Here is a 27,144-nt window from a genome sequence, read left to right on the forward strand (position 1 = left end):
ATGGCAGAGAACCTTTAATCTTAGTACAGGCAAAGCAGGTCTCTGTGAACTTCAGGACAGCCAGGGTTTCAAAGTCGGACGTTGTCTCAATAAAATAAAAACAGCAGTGTGTCACCTTGTAACCAGGTGAGTTTGAGGAGGCATCTTAGATTTCTCTCACTCTCCCCCCATCAGCTCCAAGTCTCCAACATGGAGGAGGGATCATTCTTGGGCACCAGAGAGCCCCATCTGTGAGAAGCACAGCCTTTATAGCAGACTTTACCCAGCATCCACAGCAATAGCTGAGTGGAGGCTCCACAGCCCCAGAAGCCCGAGGCCTCAGATGGTGGGAAGGGGCAGCTTCCGAGAGTATTCAAAGGTTCCCGAAAGCACTGATACATATTCTTCAATGACATACGCTAAGCATTTCATTGTTCTTCAACTACTTCAAACGCTGTTGAACATATGCAAATTAATCCATGTAACACTCATAAAAGCTGTAAATCGAAAAACACCCATGCGCCCCACCCCACCCCACCCCCCACCCCCGAAAGAAACCAGCACACTTTGTTATCTCTGAAGGTAGTTCTGATTTTCCTGATCTACAACTTTCTGACTACAGGCACTTTACATTTGGCCATTTATCCTCCCTTACTTTGAAATGTTGTGTTACATCATCTATCTATCATGGGGGCTGCATTGCCAGGGCACACGTGGAAACCAGAAGACAATGTGTGAGCATTCTTTCTTTCTATCATGTGGGCCTGAGGATTGAATTCAGGTTGTCAGCTAAGCAGCAAGCATCTCTACCCATTGAGCCATCCTGCCAGCCCTCTTCCTTCCTTCCCTAGTTAAAAAAATAATAAGTTGGTTAGTCGCGTGTGGTGGCGCACACCTGTAATCCCAGCACTTGGGGAGGCAGAGGAAGGTGGATTCTGTGTTTCAAAGCAAGTCCAGGACAGGAAAGATTATACAGAGAAACCCTGTCTCATAAATAAATTGGTTACCCACAGGCCTCTTCATCTTTTGTAGCTTAGTCTCGGAGCTTCATAAAACGGTTTATATGTATTCTCCTATGCCGTGTTTTTCCCAGTCATGTTTTCACAGTGTGTGGGATTTTCACGGGATGTGGGTATGGCTGGCTCAGGCTCACACTCAGCTCAGCTTAGTATTCCGCTGCCTGAGGCTTCACGTCGTCTCCAGTGCTGTGTTGTTTGAATGAGAATGGCTCCATAGGCCCAAGTGTTTGAATGTTTGGTCCCTGGGACCAGGAGATGTGGCCCTGCTGGAGTGGGTAGGACCTTGTTGGAGGTGTGGCTGTGTTTGTGGAAGTGTGTCACTGAGGCTTTGAGGTCTACAAAATGAGTCCAAGACAGCCAAGGCTCTGTTACATAGAGAGACCCTGTTTCAAAAAAATAAAATCCTTACCCTCCCATTCCCACTGGACAGAGCAGTATAAGGATAAAAGTTATCACAGGCATCCAGCTCAGGTCTATATTTTGAACATGTAGGAACTTAGGTAGAAATACTGACAATAGAGAGCGCTCTGTTGGCCGGTGGCTCCACCCAGCACTGGCCACAGCCCTCTGCCAGCTGAAGAATGAATAGCAGAATTCACAGGGCAGCGTGGGCACACCAATGCTCAACAGATGCGGGGCAGTTTTCACGGAAGTCCAACAACCATGGACAGCTCATGCTTTCTTTGGCATTTGCATAGGCCACTGCTCTGACCTGCTCTGAACAAAGCGTCGGACACAAGACGCTTTGGTTAACCACGGGCCACATACAAAGTAAGGCTCCATGAGACTAGAACTGCACTAATTCTGGCGCAGTTCATGGCCAGTGAGGTAGCCACCATGAGATCACAGCACGGCATGACGGGCACATGTTTGCAAAGTGCTGCTGGTGCGAACCAGCCTACTGAGTCAGATAAAGTCACAGTGCAGGGCCTGGGTGTGACTAAGTGATGGGGTTGTAGTTGTGGTTCGTTTAGAATGTACTCCTGCTTCTTTCCTTTAAGTTTTAGCCGGGCACAGCACTGCAGTGCTATCTTGGATGCCATTCTGCTGCTGTGAAGAGACACATGAGCAAAGCAGCTCTTAGAAGAGAGAGCACTTAGTGGGGGCTTGCTCACGTTTCAGAGGCCTAATCCAGAAGCAGACAGGCACGGCACATGGCACTGGAGCAGTAGCTGAGAGCTTCGCATCCTGATCTCAGGAGGAAGGGAGGGGGAGAGACAGACAGACAGAGACAGAAACTGGGCCTGATGTGAGCTTTTGAAACCCCAAAGCCCACCCTCAATGACACACCTCCTCCAACAAGGTCACACCTTAGGTGTATAAGAAAGAGAGAGAGAGAGAGAGAGAGAGAGAGAGAGAGAGAGAACTGACCTCACCCTTCCCAAACAGTTCCATTACCTCACCTCTTGACAGTATCAAGTGACTGGCCTATAACATGTAGGTACGTGTAACTCTACTGCATGTGCACACCAATAAAATCATTAAACAGCACATCTCTCAGACGAGGCCCCGTTATTAAGTGAGACGTGGCTGACAGTGCAGGCCACCACACAGGCTGCAAGCCTGCAAGGTCCTGTTTGCTTCGAGCCAGCGACCACAATGGGCAGGGCTCTCACGGACAGGGTCTCCACGGCGCACTCCCACAGCGCACACCAGGGGTGGATGTCACAGTGGTTCACGCTGAGTGGGCAGGCCCTGCGCTGAGCACCAGCCAGGAGGCACTGCAGCAGCCACATGAGTGTGGGAGGGAGCTCTCTTCTTCCGCCTTGTCATGGCCGCCTCCCCATCCCTTTCCCTCCCAGTACAAACCTTTGCATGCTTGGTGACTAGCTGGAATAATGGCCAGGACAATTCAGTTACTGCACTTGCAAACAATGGCAAATATATTCAGGCAACTTGGGGAAACACCAGCCCCTACCCCTACCCCCCCCCGAAAAAAAATCTTTATTTTCTCTTCCACAAAAGCAGAGCTGTAAAGAACAACATAATGGTCATTTCCTCTGCCAAGGAACTTGACTAATGGTCTTCCGGATCTTTACAACTGAGCCACTGGCTTCTGCTTTTTTTTTTTTTTTTTTAATCAGGAACAATTAATTATAAAACCCATCTGTACATGGTGCCAGTCAGCCCTCAAAACATTTCCTCTGGGACTGTGTTTAAAAAAAAAAAAAAAAAACAAAAACACTGTATTAACTTTGATCTCAGAAGCACGGCGTACCTAACACTGGGGAGGCCAGGACAAAGGGACCCAGTGCCAGTCCAAGGTGCTGCCTGACCTCCCACACACCCAGTGTTCTGCCTCCCAACCCAGCTCTGAGTCAGTGCCTAGGTCCTGCAGAGTGGAGGCACGGTCTCAGAAGCGGCTCTCCGAAGGGAAGGAAGTGATGGTCTTGGAAGCATCTTCCCTGGACCTCTGTCTGCCTAGCCAGAGGATGCAATACCAGTGATTTCTTACAGTCAGCTTTGCTGTGGCTTTGTCTTCTGAGACAGTGTCATTCCCCAAGCTAGTTTCAAACCCGTAGCTAAGGAGACTCTCCTCCTTCAGTAGGAGCTAAGACAACAGGAATAACATGAAATTTGGCTTTTCCAAATTTTAAAGAGTCTTATCTTACTCTTGCAATACAGTTTTTTCTTTAAAGAAGACACTACATAACTGAGTTTTATGTATAGAGGAGGGGTGCATGGAGTGCCAGTGATGAGGTGGCCTCAAAACAGGCAATTTCGCAAACACTTTCAGCCCAGGGTCTCCACCCCACCCTGTACTCTTCTTTGTCGCTGACCAGACTCTGCCCCCTCAGCCCACCCTTCCCAGCTGGTTTGATTCCAGAGGGGACACAAGGAACCATCTTGGAACTCAGCCTCCATTTTTTCCATCTGGACGTATCAACGTTTGAAGGTGGCCAAGTCTCCGCCTCAATGGGCCCCACTGGAGGAGGTGCAGGAGAGAACTGGGTGGGTAGGTACTCCAGGAACACCCTTCCTGAGAAATTGCCCCATTGACCAGAGGCTCCCTCCCAAACCCGGCAGGCAGCCTTGGGTGTGGCAGCTTCTACACAGGATGAAATTCAGCAAAAAGCATACAACATTTGCCCTTGAGCAGTTGCTCAGCCCCTGAGAGTCAGGCAGCAAGCTTGTGCCTGTCCGCTTCTGAAGAATTCAAAACTTTTTGTGCAGTGTGACATGCAAGTCTACATGTTCCCACTCACAGAGAGAACTGGCAGCCACTGGACATCTGCTCTGGACTGTGTCCCCCCCTCTCCTTCAAAGCTGCTATCTTTCTTAATCTCCAGACTCCTGGGGGCCTTAAAGCTACCCATAATCCTGCCTACCCTGAAATAAAATGTTCCTGATGTAGCAAACAAAAAGGACAGATAAAGAACAAAGAGAAACGTGAGAGAGGCCTTGGCAAATCCCTGGGCATTTGCTAGGCAGATTACAGAGAACCCGTCCATAAAAAGGGAGCAGTACACTTAAGGCACCCAGAAGCGAGAGTCAAGAAAATGGTCACTTTTTTTCCTGCTTCTGCTTCTCCTGAAATGACCTTGAGAAGGAACCAGCTCCTGGGGCGTCATGAAGCTCAAGCAGGAGAGAAGAGCAGCATCTGAGGACTGTGAGTCTTCCTGGTCCTTGCCAACGCGTGCCACATGCAGAAAGGAAGGGTGTTCAGCCCAGGCTCCTATATTGCTGGAAGCAGTCAGTTGGGACTGAAATCAGGAAAGAAGGCAGAATGTCCCCACCAATCTACCAGCGTGTCCTTGCCCCTCAGGCGTGACGCAGCCACAGCTTAGCTGCTGGCTGGCTGTTTGGGGTTAGGTTTCCATAGTGTCTTGCCTGGTTTTGTTCATTTTTGACACAGGTTCTCGCTATGTGGCTCTGGCTGGCCTAGAACTCATTATAAAGACTAACTAAGCTGGCCTCAAAGTGATAGTATTCCTCCTGCCTCAGGCTTGACAGGACTGAAGTTGTAAGCGTGTAGCACCTGGTCTTACCCATGAGTCATAGGCAGTGTGGGTACTCCATGGCAGGGCCCACTTGCCTTCTCTGAGCAATGAGAGTTCTGACTGTGGTCTGGAGGACCCTGACCTCTAGTAACCCATCATTCCCAAGTCATTGCTTCTCAGAGGGCAGGAAGCACCTCTGTTTCCCACAGGCAATGCCCACCTTGGAACATACACACCATGTGTAGATGGTGCTGGGTGATCACTGGGTAGGGGCCAGGGTGGCGGCTGAGGCCATCCCAGGACCCTCACTCAGGCTCTTCTCTCCCTGCCTTGACAGCTCTGGGAGGGAGAGCTCCCGCCTGCCCTCCTCGCTTCGCAGCCCGTGCAGCCTACATTATCTCTCTGCGGCACTAGCCCACCCACCATCTCCCAGGCATCCCTCTACTAAGGACCTCGCAGCATAGTTCTGGGAAGTGGGGCTCTCTCCAGGAAAGCAAGGAGCTTTGCTGTTGTCCCCTCCCCACCCCCACCCGTTCCTCTTCCCTCCGCATGTAAACTTGCAAATGTCAATAGACAGAGAGAAAAGTATGCACACGACATATTTCTCAACTTCTCTGGAAGCTACTGCTGCTCCTGCCAGCAAAAACAAGCTCAGCTTCCTGGCCCTGTTTATGTAAGCAGTGAACCAGCTGTTGGCCTGTCAGTGAGGACAGGGCTTAACATGTGCCTCCTAATCCCAGCCCACTGCCCTGCTTCAGGCAGCTCACGGGGGCCTCTGGGGTTGTGGGGCACAACGCTGAAAGTCCTCTCAAGGTACCAAAGTCCTGACCTAAAAGAAGGTGGCAGAGAGAGACTTTGGGATCAAAGCCCTCCCCTCAGGGATCAGGGAGCTGTGTGGAAGAGATGGTGAAAAGTGTGTAAGAGCCACAGGTGGCAGATGACTCCGAGGAAACACTGCCGTGCACACACAGCAGGACTGATGTACATGTGGACCCAGGAGACATGACAGCAGCACACACCTGCACCATCAAGCCTGATGGGTCCCAGGGCCGAGAGGAGAGTGGACAGCACTCCCACCTCTAACTAAGAAGTGTCTGTCCGCAAGGAAAACATTAGCCTTCTCCAGTGGAGGGGGGACGATGGGGAGGGGTGAGAGGGTAGAGGTAGGGAGGGTTGGGAGGTGGAGAGGGTGAAGGGTGGGGAGGGGTGGAGAGGAGTGGGGAGGGTGAGGGGTGGGGAGGGGTGGAAGTGTGGGGAGGGATGAGAGGTGGAGGAGTGGAGGGGTGGAGGAGTGGAGGGGTGGAGGGGTAAAGGGGTGGAGGGATGGGGAGGATGGAGGGTAGGGGAAGGGGGGAGGGGTTGCCAAGAGCCTGTGGACAACTCATATCCAAGCAGAGACAAACACAAACTTAGGTCTCACTGGTTAAACAAGTCCCCGGGGTTCTCAGTCACCCGCCTTACATTCTCCACACAACCGGCCACCCAACTTCTGAGGTGGCGGTACTTAAGCCTCTTTTACAGAGCGCTCACTGCATACTGGGTATTTTGCTGAGCTCTCAGGAGTCTTGCAGGGGCATGGTGTCATCACATCATTCCCATTCCCGGTCACACTGCTGAGACAACAAGAATCAGAGAAGCTAAAGAACCACGCAGTACAGCCCACAATCTCAACACTCAGGAGGCTGAGGCCAGCCTGGGCTACATAGTGAGGACCTGCCTCAAAATGAGGAAGTGGCCCCAAATCCCACAGCTAGTGAGTAAGGCATGTGCAATAAGCATGGTGGGTTGGGGAGCCAGCCTCTCCCACCTGACCCTGACAGAGCTTCTCTCTGTCCCTGACACACACACACACACACACACCTAGGCTGCTCACCACCCTGTTTCCCTGACCTAATTTCTTCTCCCCTGTGAGCTCTCTTCACGCCTTCCCAGCTTCACAGAACCTGCTGATGCCTGAGTTCTAAGGAAGACAGGTCACAGGGAGGGCACCTCCTCTTCAGTGCCCACCACGCCTAGTGGGCCCTGGTAGTGGGGCTAGAGTGCTCTGCCTCTGCCCGGTAGTAACCATGCCAACTGTAGGACTCCTCCCCCTCTGCCTCCGAGTCTCCCGCTCCCTAGCTGGCCCACACCTGGACCTCTTCTCAAGACAGGGCCCACAGGGCACAGCCAGACCATACTTCCAGACTGTGTCATAGCCCTAGCCCCTGCTCTGAGTCAGCTCCCAAACATTTCTCAAATGAACGGCTCCTGGCAGGACATCAGCCCTGCAGCCCACTAATGGGCCTGTACTCCTTGTACCTGCCTGTATCTGCCTTGTATTTGGCAGAGTCAGTATTTACCTTGGCTCAGCCTTCCTCTCCATCTACCCAGTGGACCATACACCCACGAAAGAAGCTCCTGTGGCCTCCTAGAAAGGTAACTCTGCGAGCTGACTCAGAGACCCGCAATATGACCAGCTCCAAGACAGAGAAATGCTGGGTTTCCTGGCTCCTTCAGAGAAAAATCACATGGCCCCAGGCCAAGAAGGTCTGGGCAGGTTGTCTCTCAGAGCTTATGAACTAATTAGAGGAAAGATAGGGCAAGCCTGCTGTCCCGCCCCCGTCTGCCCCATAGTAAGCAATGAAGAGTTCGAGGCCAGAGGAGGCCCTCCCAGGCACTGAGTCCCCAGAGTCTCTGGGGACGTTGGTCTGGAAGTCCAGCGGGGAGGTGTTGCAGCAAGCAGCAGGTGCTGAGGCACCTAAGGACTCTGTGGGACTCAGACCTGCTGCTCCATCCATAGCGAGCCAGCCAGACCAGTGCAGCCAAAACTAAGTAAGCCCTGGGTTCTGGGCTCTCAGTTCGAGTCCACCCTGCCGCCATCGGCCTTGCCAGCAGTACGGGGTGAAAAGGCTTTTCTCCCCATTTCTGACCATAGCCTTAGGGCCTAGCCAGGAGCCTGGCCCACAGCCACGGTTTTCATCTTTCCGGAAGGTGGGCAGAAAGCGCTAAGGAGGAACTTCCCAGATCTCCCTTAGGCAACCCCAAGGCAAATCTCCCCAGCGCCCGTGCCCCACCCCTTAGACACGGGGAGCCAAGCTCCAGAGCTGAGTCAGAAAGCGATGAGTGCCCCTGGAGGAGGTCCATCCTTCCCTGCTCACGCTGCCTGATTCCCCTCATCAAGAAGCCCTCCCTGGCTCGGCAGGAGGCTCCTCTCAACCTCCAGGGCCCTAGGAGCCCACAGAAGAGTCCTGGTGTCCCAACATCAACGCAGCCCCGTCACAATACACAGCATGAGTCTGTTTAAAAAAAAAAAAAAGCCAGGTGTGGTGGCACACACCTCTGATCCCAGCACTCAGGGAGGCAGAAGCAGCAGTTCAGCATGTCTGCCCCTGGTAGAATCCAGGTGCCCTTCTCTGCCGCCTGTCTCCACCTCTTTATGAATAGGATCTAGCAGGTCTCTAAAAACAAGACTCTGCGTTACAGAACAGCAGTGTTCCCTAATCTCTAAAGTTTATAGTAATAAAAAGGTAGAATGTGGTGACACTCACTTAAAGTCCAGCCAAGGTACAGGATAGCCCGGTCTACAAAGTAAGTTCTGTTTGTCTGACATAGGATTTCATGGTTGGCCTTGCTAGGTAGCTGAAGATGGCCTTAAACCCCTGATCCTCTGCCTGTATCTCCCGAGTGCTCGGATTACAGTCATGTGTCCCCACACTTGGCTCTACATAGTTTGTGGCCAACTACATAATGAGACCTGTGTGGGTAGAGCGGGAAGACACAACTGGAGTTTTTTAAAGGGTATAAGTAGGCAAGGCAAGCTGACTCTGAAGTTCAAATGGAAAAAGTAAGCAAGTCAAGACAGCCAGGAAAAACTTGAAAAAGAAAAAAAAATGAGAATGAGATTAGTCCTGCCTAATTTATAGCATATTATAAAGATGTAATAATTAAAATAGTGTGGTAGTGTCACATGAAGAGACTAGAAAGCACAGAAATAAAAACTAGGGCTGAGGATACAGCTCAGGGATACATCACTTACCTGGTGTGCTCAAAATGCACAAACCCCTGGGTTCAAACACCAGCGGGGGTGGGGGGACTCTGTATGACTGAATGGCTCACTTTAAAAGTGGTTAAGGGAACACAGTGAGTTTCAGGCCATCCTGGACTACAGAAGACCCTGTCTTAAAAGGAAGGGAGGAAAAGAAGGAGGGAAGGAAGGAGGGAGGGAGGGAGGGAGAATGGGAGGGAAGGAAAAAGAAAGGAAGGAAGGAAGGAAGGAAGGAAAAAAAAAGATGTGGAAATATATCTCAGTGTAGACAGAGTACTTGCCTAGTATTCAATTCATACTCCCCAGCACTGCAATTAATTAAAATCAGTGGATGGAAAGCACTTTATTCAATAAACAATAAAGGGATATCAAGTTTCAACTGTTAAAAGTTAGGGCAAGCTTCATACCTCATTCCTGATTAACTCAAAATGAATGAAATATTTATAAACTTTTTTGTTTTGTTTTGTTTTGAGACAGTATCTCTACGTAGGCCTGGCTGTCTGGAACTAACCATATAGACCACCTGGCCTCAGAGATCTACCTGCCTCTGTCTCCTGAGTTCTGGGATTAAAGGTGTGCACCACCACACCTAGCCAAATGTTTACATTATTTTTAATGCATTTACTTATTATATGCGTAAGGGGTGTGTGCTGCTGCGCGTATGAATGTCATGGCACACATGTGGAGGTCAGAGGACAACTGTGAGAGGTCAGTTCTCTCCATCCACCTCTCTGTGAGTTCTGGGGATCGAACTCAGGGCGTCAGGTTTGTGTCACTAGTACATCTACACACTGAGCCATGTGTGTGCCTGTAAGTGTCTGTGTGTGCCTGTACACATATGTGCAAGTGTGTTCGTGCTCATGAGTGCAGGTGCCCACAGATTCCAGACGAGGGCATCGTCAGATTCCTTGGAGTTGGAAGCCACTCATCACGGGTGCTAGCACCTTGGGTCCTGGCAAGAGCATTATGTTCTCTTGACCACTGAGTCACTCACTCCAGTCTCTTTAAAATATAATACATTGTTTAGGTTTTGGTGCCAGAGCTTCACACTGTAACTGGGCTGGCCTTGAACTTCCAGCAATCCTATTTCTCAAGTGCTAGAAGTATAGATGTGAATTGTTGTTTTTTGTTTTTTGTTTTTTAATTCTAAACTCTTGAAAATAAAAGCAAAAGAAGAATCTTTTAAAATGCTATTGGCATGAAGGAGAGTTCACTAACTAGGACACAAACTCAGAGACCATGTAAATTCAACTATAGTTAAAAAAAAAAAACTTGCTGAGAATGGTGGGCCATTCCTGCAGATCCCAATACTTAGAAGGCTGAGATAGGAACCTTGGTTGTTTGAGGCCAGTCTGGGCTACACAGCAAGACTTTGTCTCAAAAACAAAATTAAAGAAAGCAAAACAAATCTGTGTGGCAAAAGCAACAACAAAAACAAACGCCACCAAAACAATAAAAGACAAATTAGAAAACTATTTACAACTTGTATCAGAGAAGACTAAGTTCTTTTATATAGTAAGAGCTTTTGTGAGCAATCTTAAGAAGATTAACAGCTCGGTGAAAAATGAACACTATAAACAGACAGATAATACAAATGAATTATGAAATGCTGGCTGCAGAACAATCCACCCAGCCTCCCTCAGAGAAGGCGTGTGCAAATAAACTCCACACAGACATAATGTTCTTTGCAGAGGCCTTTTTGTTTGCTTGGTTGGTTGGTTGGTTGGTTGGTTTTTGTTTTGATTTTTTTGAGACAGGGTTTCTCTGTGTAGCCCTGGCAGTCCTGGAACTCACTCTGTAGACCAGGCTGGCTTCGAACTCACAGAGATTCACATGCCTCTGCCTCCTGAGTACTGGAATTAAAGGCATGTGCTACCACCTCCTCGACACATTTTTAATTTGTTTGTTTATTTGATTTGTTGTTGTTGTTGTTGTTTGGGGAGGGGTTGTTTTGTTTTTGAGACATGGTCTTTATGTGGCCCTGTTGGCTTGGAATTCACTGTATAGACCAGGCTGGTCTCAAAATCAGAGATCTGCTTGCCTCTATCTCCCGAGTGCTGGTATTAAAGGTGTGCCACCAAACCTGGCCAGATGCCACCTTAAGAACGTGCTGACAGAGTGTGCAGACATACACATGCTTGTATTTTGCTAGAGTATAAACTGGCACAACTTCTCATTTTTCAAAGCTCATGGCATTTGCCCACAGCCCCCCTGGAGGACTTGGTCCTGTGGGTGTGCTTTTGGAGTGTGAGGGGTGCTGAACCTATTCCTCACAGTACTGTCTGCAACAGCAAGTTGGGATGAGGTAAAACGTCCATCAAAAGAGAATGGGTGTACGGATATAGCTCAGCTGGTAGAATGCTTGCCCTGTATAAGGAAGACCTTGGTTTCCATGCCCAGAACCCAAGGAAGGGGGCTGGGCAAAAAACCTGGGTGTATTCACATAGTGAAATATCCAAAGAGAATATGTAAATAAACTGTTTAGGTGGCACACACTTGTGGTCCCAGAATTTAGGAAGCAGAGACAGGCCTCCTGGTTTCCACAGCATGTTCTAGGACTTCTCAACCTCTCTAGGCCATGCTCTTCCCATTTAGATTGGAGATAACCACTGCACTCACCCAGCAACGTTGCTGGGAGGTTTACATGCAGCATCTGAGGTGAAAGCCTGGTGCTGCTTTCAGAGCACACCCGATCTCACCAACCCCAGCTGCTGTGAGCTGTAACTATTATCCCCTGCACTTTGGCCTCTTTCCCACTCCAGAAACAAAGCCTTCACACCACCGCCTCCCCCTCCTGTCAAGAGACCTCCTAGCAGCAGCAGCTGAGCCGCCACTCTTGCCACTGTATCAGGAAGTACAGTTTGTTACATCTTTTCAGGTCTGCAGAGATGTTGCCAGAGGCTGCTGATAGCCTAGCCTTGAAGCCCAGGAGCCTCTCTTAGAGACAGACGAGTGAAACGTGGTTGCAAAACCTTCCTCAGCCTAAAAGGGATGTGAATGGACATTGAGGGGGCGGGTGAGGAGAGGCCACATTGGACTGGCTTAGACCACAGCCTGCAGTCTTCAGTTCTTAGAAGGCAGTAGGAGCTCCCTGGGGCAGGAGGGGGAGCATCTTGGTCACGCTAATCGGTACAATGTTCCTGAGTCTCCAATGAGGAAGAGAAATGACCTGAGCCGGAGAAGGGTAGTGGTTGTTGACAGCATACAGACAATAAAGGGAGTGGGGGAAGAGGCTCAGTCAGTAAAGTGAGCCACAGAAGTGATTTCAGAACCCCCGCACTCAGGCAAAACGCTGAGACAAGGGCAGGGCGGGTGTCTGAAATTCAAGTGGAGGTGCAAGGACCAGCAGCACAGGCAAGCATATTATAAAATAAAAACTCAAAGTGCAAACCCAGACCTTGGCCCCATGCTTGCTGTATGCTCGTGGGCCAGTTCTGAGGCTCTCTGGTCCTCTTTCTCCTTACTACTCCCTCAAGGACTTTGCCCACCAGTTTTTGTTTCTTTCAATTATTTGGTCTCTAGCTCCTTCCCATCAACATGTAAAAGCACACATATTTCAAAAGCCTTTTTTAAAACTCCTCTTTGTCAACTGAACTTTAGCCAACAAATACGCTCTAAAACGTCAAAAGAGCTGACCAGACCTGCTGTCCTCTGCCAGTCTCTGACTTCCACCATTCCACCAAAGCTCCATGGGCCAAAGTCGCCACCAATGCAGGCCTGCCTGCCTGCCTGCCTGCCTGCCTGCCTGCCTGTTCTGAAATTGCACTGGTCAAGTCTGGGTCACCGTCCCTGACTTTTTAGGATTTGACAATGCGCATTCCTGCCAGGTGGCTACGGCTCACTCCATTAATCCCAGAGCTTGGGAGGCAGAGGCACTCAGCTCTTTGTGAGTTTGAGGTCAGTATGGTTTATATAATGAGTCCAAGGCCAGTCCAAGGGGATACACAAAGAAACACTGTTTCAGAAAAGAAAAAAGGTGGGGGGTGGGGGGCCTCTGGGGGTGATTTTAAGTTCAGGTATCATTCCCAAGCTGCTGTGGACTCCTTCTCGGGATCCATAGTCATTCTCTCACCCCACCCCACCTCCGGGGGTCTCTTGAAGCCTAAGCTGGCCTTGAACTTCTGTCCCGCTCTTCTCTCACTCTCACACTGTGATTGCAAACATGCAATCCACCAGACCTGGTTCAGCATCCTTCCTTGGTGTTCTATAGATATCTCAGCTCCCATGTGCCCAGAGTGACCTCTGACCCACACATCCAACACCACCTGCTGTCCTGAAGCTACCCTGCCCAGGCCAGAGCTCGCTGGCACTCCACTCACCTAAAGCTGCCCTGTTCTGCCAAGGGTCTGACACAGTTTCTTGCATGAAGTTGACACTCGGTGTCACTGTTACTGTAACCACCACAGAAAGGGAAGCCCAAAGAATGATTTTCTGGAAGGAGGAAGGGAAAGAAGTGAGTCAGAGGACAGGCCCCTGGATTCCAGCCTCAGGAGCACACTGCTAGAAGCTGCCAGGCAGGGCTGGCAAGAGACAAGCAGGGCGGAGAAAGCTGCTGAGGTTCAGCAAAAACATCAAAGCTGGGACTAGATAGAGTCTACTTTATACCGACTTAGCGGGCACACACAGGGCCGAGGTTCCCAATCGCTGACTCCCACTCTCCAAACTAGTTACCCCAAACTTTTACCCCATTGCTGCTCTGCTAGGAGGCTGCTTCCGTAAACCAGGGGTTCTGTCTATCTTGCTCACTGCTACGTCAGGCCTCCTATAATAGTTTCTGCAACACAGCAGGAATTCAAAATATATTTTAAGACCAAAAGGATTCTTAGCCACACACCTTTGAGCCTGCACTCGGCCAGACCACTGCGCTCTGTAGCAGAGACCGACTGCTCTAAACACTTACTTAGCCCATTTTATCCTCACGGCCACCTGAGGGCAGCACAGCATCCTCAGGGTTGCCACTGGCTTCAGGAAGCCCCTCAGATACCAAAGCACAAGAATGCTCTTGACCCCATACGAAATGATGGCTGCTCTTCCAGAGGACCCGGGTTCAATTCCCAGCACCCACGTGGCAGCTCACAACTGTCTGTAACTCCAGGATCTGAGACCCTCACAAAGATGCACATACAGGCAAAACACCAATGCACATAAAATAAAAATAAACTATTTTTAATGTTTATTTCATCTTACATGTATGCCTGCTACCTGAGACGGTCAGAAGAGGGCATTGGATCTCCTGGAACTGGAGTTACAGATAGTTATGAACCGCCATGTTGGTGCTGGGAACCAAACTGTGGCCTCTGAAAGAGCAACAAGTGATCTTAAGTGCTGAGCTGTCTCTCCAGCCCCCTCCAAGTCCAAATTTTGCTATCTATCTGTCTATCTATCTCTCTTTTTTTCCCGAAATGAAAACACGGTCCTGGGCTGGAGAGATGACCCAGTGGCTTACAGCACTAGATGCTTTTCCAGGGGGCCTGGTTAGATTCCCAGCACCTTCATGATGGCATATATCTGTTTGTACCTCTAGGTCCAGGGCACCAGACACTCATGTGTACACAGACATACATGCAGGCAAAACATCCATACACACAAAATAAAGGTAACTATACCTCAAAGCCACATATAGTCATAGGGAAGTGACATCTGTCTGGCTCCAAATCCTCCACCACAAGTACTGCTGATCTCAGATGGAGGACAGAAAGGGCCAGGGCAGGGTGCCAAGAGCAGCAGGATGTGCCCAGCACTGCCCCACACACTTTCCTTTGATTATGGGAAAGCCATGAGCAGACCAGCAGAGCCACACCAGCCACAGCTGGCCACTGAGCACTGAAAAGTGACCAGTGTGATGACAAAACAAAAGTTTGTTTTGCTTTTTATTTTGAGGGTTTTTCCCTCGTGCCCCCGTCTAGGTAGCTTGGGCTGACCTAGAACTTGTAATCCTCCTGGATCAACTTCCTGTATCTTCCTATATGCAGGAATTGTACCATCAAGCACATCTCCAAATCACCTTTTGTTTCTGTTTTTGTTTTTCTCTTTCCTGAACTTGCTGTGGAGATCAGGCTGACCTCAAACACACAGAGATCCATGTGCCTCTGCCTCCTGAGTGCTGGGACTAAGGGGCTGTGCCACCACACACAGCTGGGGGTTGTTTATTACATTTATTTGCTTGTTTCTGCACGAGCTACAGTACATATGTGGAGGCCAGAGAAACAACAACCCTTGGAGTAATTCTACTGTCGGGCTCCCTAGATCCTCAGGCTCGGCGGCAAATGCCTTTCCTGACCTGCTGAGCCATCTCACCAGTCCATTCAACTTTTTCTATTAAGTTTTAATAGCTACCAATGGGGCCATTGGCTCATCTGAGACAGCTTTAGCTTTGGATTCTATCTGGCGACTGGGTTTGTGGCACTCAGGCATGCAGGGACGATGAAAGGCTTGCAAAGGGAAGGAGCATCTGTTTACAGCCAGGAGCTCTGAGGTCACTTTATTTATGTAACCCAGCCAGGGCCACACTTGTATACACAGTTTGATGAGGGTTGCCTTGGGGTCCCAATCAGAGATGGTTCCTCTGTCTAGCCGCCTCCTGAGACAATCTGACCCTAGAGAGCTAGAACCCACTGTACAAGTCAGAGAGGCTGAACTGTCTTTGTCCTCAGGAGTTGCTTTTGGCCTCATTCAGGATCCTTGTAGGGTGGAGTCTGCATGACTGATCCCACGCGATCCCTAAGGGCTTTACAGGGAATCCATAAATGAGTGTTGCAATGACTAAACAAGGGGCAGAGCCACGGTGGGGAGGCTTCTGGTAACAGGGACCCTGGTAAGGGAAGGAGGTCCCTTACCCAGTTCTTCAACCCCTTACGCAAATGCCTTCAACCCTGCAGCACCCAAGAATCACAGCAACACTTTTTTTTTTTAAGTCTAGAACTCACTCTCTGATTCTCTGAAACATTTTAATGAATGGCCAGGGGTCAAGATTTGTCATTTTTGGCCATATGGTGGTGGCACCTGCCTTTAATCCCAGCACCACGGAGGCAGAGGCAGGCAGATCTCTGTGAGTTCGAGGCTAGCCTAGTGTTCAGAATGAGTTCCAGGATAGCTAGGGTTACACAGAGAAACCATGTCATAAAATAACCTCAAAAATATTTTTTTATGTTTTAAAAATTGTCATTTTTACAAAGATCCACCCTTCCTAGTTGAAATCTGATGTTAGATGAAAACACACCCTTCAGAAAAGCACTGATTCAGGGTGAGGCCAGGAATGCAGGTGTGTTTTGTGGACAGAAGCAGGTGGCCCCAAAGGGAATTCAGAAGTCAAGAGGAGACTTAGCTACTTGGGCATCTATGCTGCTACATGTATTTTCTTGTCTTGCAGAAGGAAAGAGAAACTGAAGCCACTCACGCCCCAGCTGTCTGAAGCCAGCAACACCTAGAGGGTCTGACCTAACAGAAGCCTCAACGCCAACTGGTCCAGGACCCTGGGTTGAAGACACAAAGGGGTCCAGCAGACCCTGGAAGACTTTAAAAATCCCACCAATTGTGGCTGAAAAGATGGCTCAGCAGTTAAGAGCACTGGCTGCGCTTCCAGAGGACCCAGCACCCACATGGCAGCTCACACCTGTCTGTAACTCTAGTTCAGGGCTTCTGACACCTTCACACAGACATACATGCAGGCACAACACCAATGTTAATATATAAATATAGATATGATACACACACACACACACCTCCCACCCATGGGTTTCCCCTGGAGCCAGCTCCAGCTGGCCTCACTTCTCTAAAGCCAAACATCTTACAGTCATTTGCTCCGCGCTTCCTGTTTGATGCTTGTTTCTTGATTATTACTCCCCAGTCTGTGCCTGTGCGGGTGTGGGTGTGGGAGCTGGGCTGGGGACTTCTATCTCTGCATTTTCCTTCTGAGCTGGAAAGGCTTTCACTTCCTCCCCAGACTCCCAGTTCTGCCTTCTGAAGGCTGTTCAGGTCAGAAGACACCCCACCTTTGGGTGTCCTTTCTAAACCACAGGAAAACAGAACTCGTCCCAAAGTGCCTTGCAGCTCCTTAGGAAGGAAGGGAAGAGGTGGAGGGGTGTTCAGCGATGGCGTAATATCTGAGCTAGGCACAGAGGCCCACTCCTGCTCCCCAAGATGCCAGAGAAGGCCTCAGTCCCGCCTCGGCGCCTTGAATCCCACCAGATGAGTGATGCTCAGTTTTGCCGCAAATGCACTCAGCTCTGCGCACCGGCCTCGTTCAACACCGAGAAGCCCGAGGATCTACCACAGGGAACACTGACACAAGGAGGGGCTGGGGACTCAGCAACTGGATGCCATCTTCCCGACACGCCTCTCTGAGCCTCAGGCTCCTCTCAGATCCAACGGGGGATTAAAAATATGTGTAGAAAGATACATGTGCCAGAAATTCCAGCATTCAAGCAATGGAGGCAGGAGAGGGGCACGTCTGAGGCCAGTCTGGGTTATGTGAGACCCTGCCTTAAAAAGAAAGTAAAGAAAATACACACAGGGATACCAAATTCTGTCTTCCAGGCAGAGAGAGAGCCAACAGTGTGTCCTCCAGCCACTGTCTCCGCAACCATCACAAAAGAAATCTCTTCAGTGCCCGCTGGCTCTCTCCATGTCCTCCAAGTCCTCAGCCCCTAAAATAACCTGTAGAGAAATGGTTGCCCAGTTCCTCCGGAAGAGACCAGGCAGGCTGCTGGACCCGAAGCCAGAACCCACAGACAGGCCTAGACCCATGAGGCCAAGTGCATCGAGGGCCAGCACAGTGCGCTGCCCCGAGCCTGGTCCATCTGTGGGGCGGGGGACAGGGACACAGTTCTAAGAGGCCCCACACCGTCCCACTCGCGGGACTGAGATGGGTGTTGGCACTGCGTGCCAGGGCTAGCGCTTGCTAAAGGATTAAGCATGTGGGGCAGAAGCACCGTGACTCAGGGCCCATGATGTCAGAACTCTTACAGTCCGGCCACTGTCCTTACACACGACATGACACGCAGTGGAGCTGAGGAAAACCAAGCCAAGTGCCACAGCTAAAGCAGGGGGAGCTGGGGGCACAAAGGACTCTTCAGAAAGGACTACTAGTCCGCTAGGGCTTGCCCTCTGGGTATTTCCTTTTGGGACGACCCAGGGTGCAGTTGAGTAAGACCTTTGGGAACACTGGGAACCAGACACCAGGTTTCGGGAAAACACACAGTCCTGTCCTCAGACTTCATGTACCTGCCCAAACACCCAGGCCCACAGCCAAAGGCGCCAGACGCACCAGGGGGCGCGCGAACCACCACCGCGACAGCACAGGTGGGTCAGCCCCGGGCTGGCAGCCGGTACCCGCGGGGACCACGCTGCCCGCGGAACAAGACAGTGACACTCACGCGCGCACACGCACACCGTCTTACCCAGAGGGCGGCAGCTCCCGACGACCAGCGCGACCGCAGGCGCGGCCAGCAGGGCGGCCAGCAGCGCGCAGCCGACGGCCAGCATGTTCGGCTCCGCAGCCGGGGCGGGGCGGGAGGGCGGCGGGCGGCCGGGAGCAGTGGCCGGCGGCCCCGCGCTCAGCTCGCTCTGACCCCGCGCTCAGCTCGCTCTGAGAGCGCTCGGCCCCGAGCGGCTCAGCTCGGCGACGGCGCGACTTCCCACTCGCACGTGACGCGGAGCCGCGGGCCGCCCTGGCAACCGCGAAACGTTTGAGGAACCGGGGCCGAAGCGCCTCTTGGCAGCCCCGGCTCGCGGTTACGAAAGCTGGATGGCGCAACCGCGCAGCGCAGCGGGCCACCGGAGGGGCGGCTTCCTGCAGCCTGGCCACACCTGGGCCGAGGCGCGGGGGACCCCCCCCCGGCCCCTCCCGGAGTCGCGATGCAGGACGAAGGGGGAGGACCCCACCGCCGCCCCCGCCGGGGGAGGGGCGCTGGGTTTGGCCTTTGCTTTCCTGAGTGCGATCGCGGAGGGAGGTCGAGCGGCTCTGGCTGCTGAACAGCGCAGGGCGAACCCCGGGTCCTTACAGACACCATCCGGAGAGTCCGGAAGCACGCCGGTGTCGGCGTCGACCCCAGAGGCTGTGATTTAATTGCTCTGAGCGAAGACTTAGGCATCCGAAACCTGACAGAGGAAAAGGCTTCCTTTGGCCTCCCAGCCCAGCGGCCCTTTGAAGGCTGCAGCAGAGGCAACGAAAAACAGTGAGCTTTTGGGGTCTGGAACACCGGGATGTGGATGCTATTCCGAATCCGGGAGTCCCAGTTTTCCCACCTGTTAGAAGTTTCTTTTTTTTTTTTTTTTTTTTTTTTTTTGGTTTTTCGAGAGACAGGGTTTCTCTTGTGCTCACTTCTGCAGCACCTATACTAAAATTGGAACGACACAGGGCTTCTCTGTGTAGCCTTGGCTGTCCTGGACTTGCTTTGTAGACCAGGCTGGCCTCGAATTCACAGAGGTCTTCTGGGATTATGAGCGTGCGCCACTGTGCCCGCCTAGAGATTTTTTTTAAAACTCATGATGAAGATTACTGGGAACGCCATCTAAGTACCCAGACCCCAAGTACTCAACGAGGAGTCGGGTCCTGACTGCCCTTGTGACTGGACGCAAAGGAAAAGACACTTGGCATTTACCAGAACACACCAAGGTTCCCCACAAAGCCTGAAGCTGCAGCGCGGCCTCACACGCAAATGTGGAGGAAAGGAAAAACACTGAAAATAAGATTTAGAGGAGGGGAAAAAAAAAAAAAAAAAGATTTAGAGGAGGGGCCCTGGGCCTGCATGCTATAACGTGCTCTTCCCTTTTGGGGCTTCAGACTGATTAGCAGCCAGGAGGTAACTGGAACGGGTGTGTTCTGGCTGAACCTCTAAATAGGACATGGCCTCATTTAGGCAACAACATTGAACATGCGGCCTCGGACCGAGGCACCCATTTCTCCCCGTGTGAACCGCCCATAAGCAATGGCAGAAACTAAGCTGTGCCCACCACAAGGGGACTGGTTTGAATGGCCCTTGCTTCAGTCGTGCCCATAGACAGGGAAAGAAAGGCATGGTTGCCCCCCTCTCTCTATAGTGGCGCAGGCACCTGGGAAGCAGAGGCAGGTGGATATCTGTGAGTTTGAGGCCAGCCTGGTCTACCTGGTCTACACAACAAATGCCTGAACGGCCTGCTACATAGAGGGACACTGTCAAAGAAAAAAGAAAAGAAAGAAAGAAAGAAAGAAAGAAAGAAAGAAAGAAAGAAAGAAAGAAAGAAAGAAAGAAAGAAAAGAAAGAAAAGAAAGAAAGAGAAAGAAAGGAAGGAAGGAAAGGAAGGAAAAGAGAAGAGAAGAGAAGAAAAAGAAAAGAAAAGAAAAGAAAAGAAAAGAAAAGAAAAGAAAAGAAGCTCTTCTTTTCTCCTATTTCAAATGGGGTGTGCCTATAATCCCAGCACTCAGGGAGAGAGAGGCAAGAATAGTGAGAATCTCCTAACTCTTACTTAATTTCCAGCAGACTCCCCTTGTGGTGGCTTCTTCCTTTCTGTGGTGCTTGGAGACCTGAAAATAACTGCAGAGAGGCAAGCTGCCGGCCTGAAACAGGAAGACTGCAGCAGGCTGCCCGCTCAGATAGAGTTTAATAAAGAATGTTGAAGGCAAGAGCAGGCATCTCAGGCACAGCCTCGAAACTGTACCCAACTGGCTTCCCCCAGCTTTGATCCTGGATGGGGTGGAAGGGGTGTGGGCAGGGGGGTTGGGTGGGGGTTCTACAGTCAGACAGGTCTAATCCCCATCCCAGATTCCATGGCTTGCTTGCTGTAGCATTTGGGCAAGTTATATTTAATCTCTCTGAACCTTATTTACTGATTTGTAAATTAAGATTTTATGATATACAAATTATTAGTGTTGTGTTTCAAGGCCAGGCATGATGGCGTCTGCCTTTAATCCCAACTCTTAGGAGGCAGAGGCAGGCAGATCTCTGTGAGTTCAAGGCCAGCCTGATCTATATTTGAGTTCCAGGTCATCCAAAGGTACGTAGACCATCTTTTCTTTTCCACCCTTTCCTGTTTCAAAGCCTTGCATGAACTTAAGTTTCTCCGATGTTCATGGTGTCTCATCTCCATGCCTTGTTCAAACCAGGCCTTCCCTTACTTCGTCCTACACCCTACTCAGCCTTCACACTGCTTCTGACAGGCAAGGTGTTGGATGCTTCTAATCTTAGCACTCAAGAGGCTGGGGCGGGGGTGGGGGGGTGGCATGTCTCTTAAGATGGCTCAGAGGTTAAGAGCACTGGCTGATCTTCCAAAGGTCCTGAGTTCAATTTCCAGCAACCATATGATGGCTTACAACCATCTATAATCTGGTGCCCTCTTCTGGCGTTCAGGCATGCATGTAGGCAGAACACTGTTTAAGTAATAAATAAATAAACATGGCAAGGTCAAGGCCAAGCTGGGCAAAACCCTATTTAAAAAAAAAAAAAGAAAAAGCCAAGCTATCCAAGTTTGAGGCCAGCCTCATCTACATGACAAGTTCAAAACAAAAATAAAAGTAAAAATAAAAAAGCCAAGTGTGGACTTGGCTGTCTTCTCCAGAAAACCAAATGGTCCCTTCCCTTGATTCTTAGAAGCCCTTTCACAGGGTAACCCAAGCGTCAAATCCCTGTGCTCCTCCCAAACCCCCTGAGACTTTATCACCCTTTCACTCTGAAGAACTCATCTTTGCAACCTTCTATTGAGTGGGGCCTAACTAAGACTGAAGATCTGTGTCTTAGGTGAGAAAAGAGATTCCTCAGGGCCCTGAGAGTCTTTTACCTTCGAGGCTGCCTGAACTCTGCACTTAGTGGAAGTTCAGTTTGTGAGCTGACATTCCAGGTTATGACAAACACTGATAAGGAAGGAAGAAGACAGACCTGAGCATGTCAGCCTTGCTGACAACTCCACACCCCCCAGCCTCCTACCCACTGAATCACACATGCCTGCTGCCAGTCCCAGGAGTTAGCAGCTCCTCCTGGGTGGCTGCCAACCCCAGGAAGAGACTCTCCCATCAGTGCAGTGGTGCGTCAGGTAAATCTCAACCCTGGAGTGGAGACATCTGGCCTCCTGGAAGCAGAAATGAGTGTCAGGTGAGACCAGAGAGCCCTGTGTAGGGAATTCACACAAGCCACCATGACTGCAGCAGAGAGACACAGGACTTTGAATCTCAACCAGGGCGTCAAGAACACAACGGCCTCTGAAGCCCTCAGCCCTGAGAGCTGGGAAGCACTGTCACAACCCCAGATAGGCCAAGAGGGGTGAAGTAATTTAGTCAAGACTCCACAGCCGCTGTCAACTCTGAGGTCTGGCTCTGGACTCTCACTGAGGAAGGTCTCAGTAGACCCAGGACTGACTGCGGGACACCTGGCTACCCATCACAGCAGGCCCTGGAGAACTGCACAGCTCTTTAAAAAAAACAAAAATAAAAGATATAAGATCGCTTTGAGTCCACCCCAAAGGGAATTTTGTAGTCATGGGCGTTGCCTCTCTTGCTTTCTAGACAAGGAAAACGAGACCTCCAGAGGTGAGCTGTTTGCTAAAGATGGCGAACAGTGTGGACAACAGATCTGCGATCCTGGCCGTCCCTGTTGCAGGTGAGGGTGTTGCTTTACGTGAAGGTGCTTTGCTTTTTTTGTTTTGTTGTTTCTTTGTTTGGGGGACAGTTTTTTGTTGTTTTGTTTTGTTTTGTTTTGTTTTGTTTTGTTGTCACTAAGGCTGGCCTTGAGATTTTCTTGATCCTCCTGCCTCCACTTCCCCAGAATACACCACCACACCCTACCCAACCAGGTTTTTGTTTTTTAAATAAATCTCCTCCCAAGACCCACCTCCAGGCCGGGTCTGAGCTCTGCTGAGAGCTCCCACCGAAGTCCAGGCCTGGTCCTACTCTCCACAAGCAACACTGTATTCTCTGCTCAGCTGCAGGTCTGTAGCAGGGACCACATGGTTCTGAGGAAGAGGTAAAGTTAGGGTGACTGGCAGATCTGCCCCCTGGCCTCTGGCTCTGCAGTTTGGAGCACACCCTGCACAGGAGGCTCAGCTTCTCTGAGGCTTCTCCTTCGGAGGGGGGCACATGGGCAAACATTGCGCAGCACCCCGCCAACACAGCTCAGTGCCCACCTCAGAGACACAAGCTCACAACAGAGGCTTGCTGTGTCCTCAGCACTGTCCACCCCAGAGATGGGACTGTTAAAAGTTCTCAAAAAGAAGTTATAAGGCCCACTGCCCCGTAATCCCCAGGGAATGTTATGTTGCTATAAAGGCCCTCCTATCATGCTTCCAGAATGTTATGTTTTCATCATTTTATTTTGTTTGTTTGAGACAGGGTCTCACTGCCTGGACTATCAGAATTTTATATCTGCAGAGAAGCATCACAACTAAAATTAAAGGTAGATGTCCTGGGCTGGCTCTGGCACTAAAGTGCTTACCTGTCCAGCTTGAGGACCAGAGTTAGAGCCCCAAACTCATAAAGTGCTACATTCTGGCTACACAGTGAGAGCCTGCCTACACACCTGTAACCTAGCCCTGGATAGGCAGAAACAGCCTGCTAGTCAGTGAGCTCTGGCTTCAATGACAGACAGTGTCTCAAAACATAAGGTGAGCTGGGAGGTGGTGGCACACACCTTTAATCCCAGCATTCAGAAGGCAATCACTGAGTTCAAAGCCAGGCTGGTCTACAGAATGAGTTCCAGGACAGCCAGGACTACAGAAAAACCGTTTCAAAAAAAAATAATAATAATAATAAATAAGGTGTAGGGCTAGAGAGATGAGTCAGCAGTTAAGACTGTGTAAGTTCTTGAAGAGGAGCTGAGAGTTTGTTTCCTAGCATTCGCATGGGCTTTGCCCCACAGCTGCTTATAACTCCAGCACCAGGGGATCCAACCACCTCCAATGGAACCAGGACTCTGAGGGCATCAGGCATGCATGTGGTACACAAACATACATGCAGGCAAACACTCATACACATAAACTAAAAATAAAGCCTATGTGAGGCAAGCCAGGACTACGAAGGGAGACACTGCCTCAAAATAAACATTAGAGAGAGAGAATAGTGCTGTACTTGTGTACTGGAAGCACTTGGGAGTAAAGGTAGGACAGTCAAATGTTGTAGGGTACTCACCAGAGAAGACTGCTTGGACACAGATTTAAGCTGATAGGCGTCTTTATTAGCTGGTGGCAACTACACTGATTGTGTTGGGATCCTGAGCCTTTCTCAGGGCAAGGCTTTAGCACAAAAACCATGTTCTTGGTTGACATACTTCCCTTAGCAAGAACAGTTAGCCAAAATCAGAACCATAGAAGCTAAAAAGCAAGGTCAGTACATTTAGAGACTTTCCCAGAACTATAGGAACTTTGATGGATTAGGTCTTTGTTTTAGTTTTGCTGGATGGTGCTGTCTACGTGCTGAGTTTTACAGCCTGAATGTACCACTGTGGAGTCAGTTATGCTAAGATCTGTCTTCATCTACAGAGTGATTTCAAGGCCAGGGTGAGATGAGACCATGTTTCAAAAAAAATTATAAAAAAATGAAAAGGGGGGCAAGGGGAGAACAATTTTTAGTATAAAAAAATATAATTCTTAGTAACCAGACTACCCTTGCTAAAATTTCAACTCTGCCACTTACTAGTGCTTCTTTAAAAATGACTTAACTTCTTGGCACCTCATCTTTAAAAGAGGGAAATATTGAGCAGGGCATAGTGGTACACATTGTTTAGTTTTGGTTTGGCTTTTTGTATGTTTTGGGGTTTTTGTTTGTTTGGTTTGGTTTTCTATTTCTCCTTTGAGACAAGGTCTCTCTGTGCAGTCCTAATTGTCCTGGTACTCACTCTGCAGACCAGACTGGCCTCAAACTCACTGAGATCTATCTCTGCCTCCCCAGAGCTGGGATTAAAGGTGTGCACCTCCGCCACCTAGCACAATTTTAATGATCTATTTATTTTTATTTTATGTTGATTGGTGTTTGCATTTATGTGAGTGTGAGGGTGTAAGATCCCCTGGAACTGAAGTTATATGCAGGAGTGAGCTCTCATATGGGTACTAGGAATTGAACCCAGGTCCTCTAGAAAAGCTCCAGTGCCCTTCACCACTGAGCCATCTCTCCAGCCCTTGGTGCACATCTTTAATGCACCAAGGGCTGGAGTAACCTGGAGTCATTTGCATTCATATACCTACACACACATAATTAAAATGATAAAAATAAATCTTAAAAAAATAATAAACTCACTCAATACAAAATGTTGATAATGCTCATGTGTGCTAATCCCTGTGTGTTCATTAACTGAAAGGAGTTAAGTTTTCCCCACCTACTCTTTCATACAGAGGAATCTGTTCAAACTTAAGTTTCAGTGCATTTCATCAACTGCAAAAATAAATGTGTTGACAAGGAACTGGGCGCTTCCACTGGCTGCTTGTTTTTGTCGGCCTCAGTTGGCAGTGCCAGAGCCGAGTTCCCAGCTCCCTCCTTCACTGCCATCTTCTCCTGGAGAGTTCTTCCTGTACCTTCCAGGAGAGGCTGCCTTATACTGTGGCCTGTGAGAATAAGGACTAGACAATAATCACAGTCCTGTTGCTGCTCATCAGCGGTTCCTCAGCAGTCCTGGTACCTGTGTAGCCTGGGCCTGAGCCCTGACTGAGTTCCAGCCCTGCTCCGCTGAGGACTTCGCATACCTCACAAACTCACTAAGCCTCACTTTCCTGTCTGCAAAGGGAGATAGTAAGATTACTTCCCTGCCTAGGCTTCTTGTAAGGAGTTGTTGGGAACAAATTTAAGAAATGTATTCTAAGTACTACCGTTTCCTTTTCAGACTCCATTTAATCATAGGAAGAAACTAAGTTCAAGGTCCCAGTCCCTATGGGAGCTGAGGACTTTCCAATAGTTGAACAGCTTCTGTTGTTTAAAAACAAAACAAAACAGTTGTCTGAGTCCAGACATCTCAGGAACAACTTCCCCATCTTTCTGGCAACATCAAACTAAGCTCATGTTGCCAGGCCCAGGAACCAGCTCCTTTCCTGATTGATGGAAACTCCCCTGCTCAAGCCCTTCTGCCAAAATATGGCTGGACAAGGCTACAGCCCACCCCGTTCTCCCTCACTTTATGGTTTCATCCTTTAAATGTGCTGTTCAATGTCCTCCCAAGTCTGATCTGCAGCCCTGATCAATCAGTAGTGGCTTGGTTACAGTAAATTATTGTCATCTCCATTGACCTGGTGTTTGAGTTATGTTGGATTTAAGGGGACCCCACAAGAGAGTCATTAAAAAACTACCTGAAGCAGCAGGGTGGTGGTGGCACACACCTTTAATTCCAACACTAGGGAGGCAGAGGCAGGCAAATCTCTGAGTTTTGAGTTCAAGGCCAGCAAGTTCCAGGACAGCTAAGACTGCACAAAGAAACCCTGTCTCAAAAAAAAAACAAAAACAACAACAAACAACAAACCTACCTGAAGCCCAGGCAGCACAGTCCTGGAATCCAGCAAATGTTCCATAAATGCCACCTGGTTCCAAGAGAAATCTGCACTTATGAAAACATCATCCCAGAAATGAGCAGAAGAAGGTACACAGCGTTTTGTGTTGTTTTTTTTTTTAATCAGAAAAAAACTGTTTTCTAATATCTATTTATGAATTTTGAAATAAGATGTCATGTTATTCTTGAGTTCACTCTGTGGTTGAGAATGACCCTGAGCTCTTGAGTCTCCGGTTTCCACTTCCCAAACAGTTTCAGAGGAACGAAGGAGCCGAGCATGACAGCCTCTATTTCCATGCTCAGGCAGCAGCAGTTCTACGCCGCCAGGACTGCAGAGCGAGACCCAGTTTCGAAAACAAGAACACCCACCAAAACCCCAAAACACAAAGTCAAACAGACAGAACTTTGTCACTTACATTACCCATTATTTAAAAATGGATTAATCATTATCAGAAGTGTTTTTCTTAAACTGTCTACTTTTCTAACTCATAAAATGGTCCTGCTGAGCGTAAGTTCTCTCACTTTGCGGTAACGGGTGGCAGGATTTAAAAATGTTTCACTCAGCTAGAATCAAAAAGTCAGGTAAGACGCTAAGCAGGGTCACATAGGATCTGAGGACAGGACTCAGGGTCAGACCGTGTGCTTAGCTGCCACAAGACCCTGGTTCCATAGCACCAAGAAGAAAAAGAAAATCAACTAATAAAAGTTCGAAACTGAAAGCCTTATCCACCGCTGGTGGAAATACAAAA

General features: G+C 49.5%; 1 protein-coding gene across 2 annotated transcripts in view; it reads right to left on the reverse strand.

Annotated features, from left to right (window-relative positions):
• The window catches only part of Il6r (interleukin 6 receptor), a 48,023-nt gene extending 29,473 nt beyond the window's left edge, over positions 1 to 18,550 (reverse strand). The window contains exon 1 of one of the 2 annotated variants that reach the window (XM_060367483.1): positions 18,362 to 18,550. In XM_060367483.1, the coding sequence (XP_060223466.1) occupies positions 18,362 to 18,446 (85 nt within the window). In that variant the 5' untranslated portion in view covers positions 18,447 to 18,550. Of the gene's footprint in view, positions 1 to 13,282; positions 13,344 to 18,361 lie in introns of those variants that run through there. The other variant, XM_060367488.1, reaches the window with a different exon arrangement.
• Between the last annotated feature and the right edge of the window lie 8,594 nt (positions 18,551 to 27,144).

Source organism: Meriones unguiculatus, chromosome 1 (genome assembly GCF_030254825.1).
Source record: "Meriones unguiculatus strain TT.TT164.6M chromosome 1, Bangor_MerUng_6.1, whole genome shotgun sequence".
Taxonomy (NCBI): Eukaryota; Metazoa; Chordata; class Mammalia; order Rodentia; family Muridae; genus Meriones; species Meriones unguiculatus.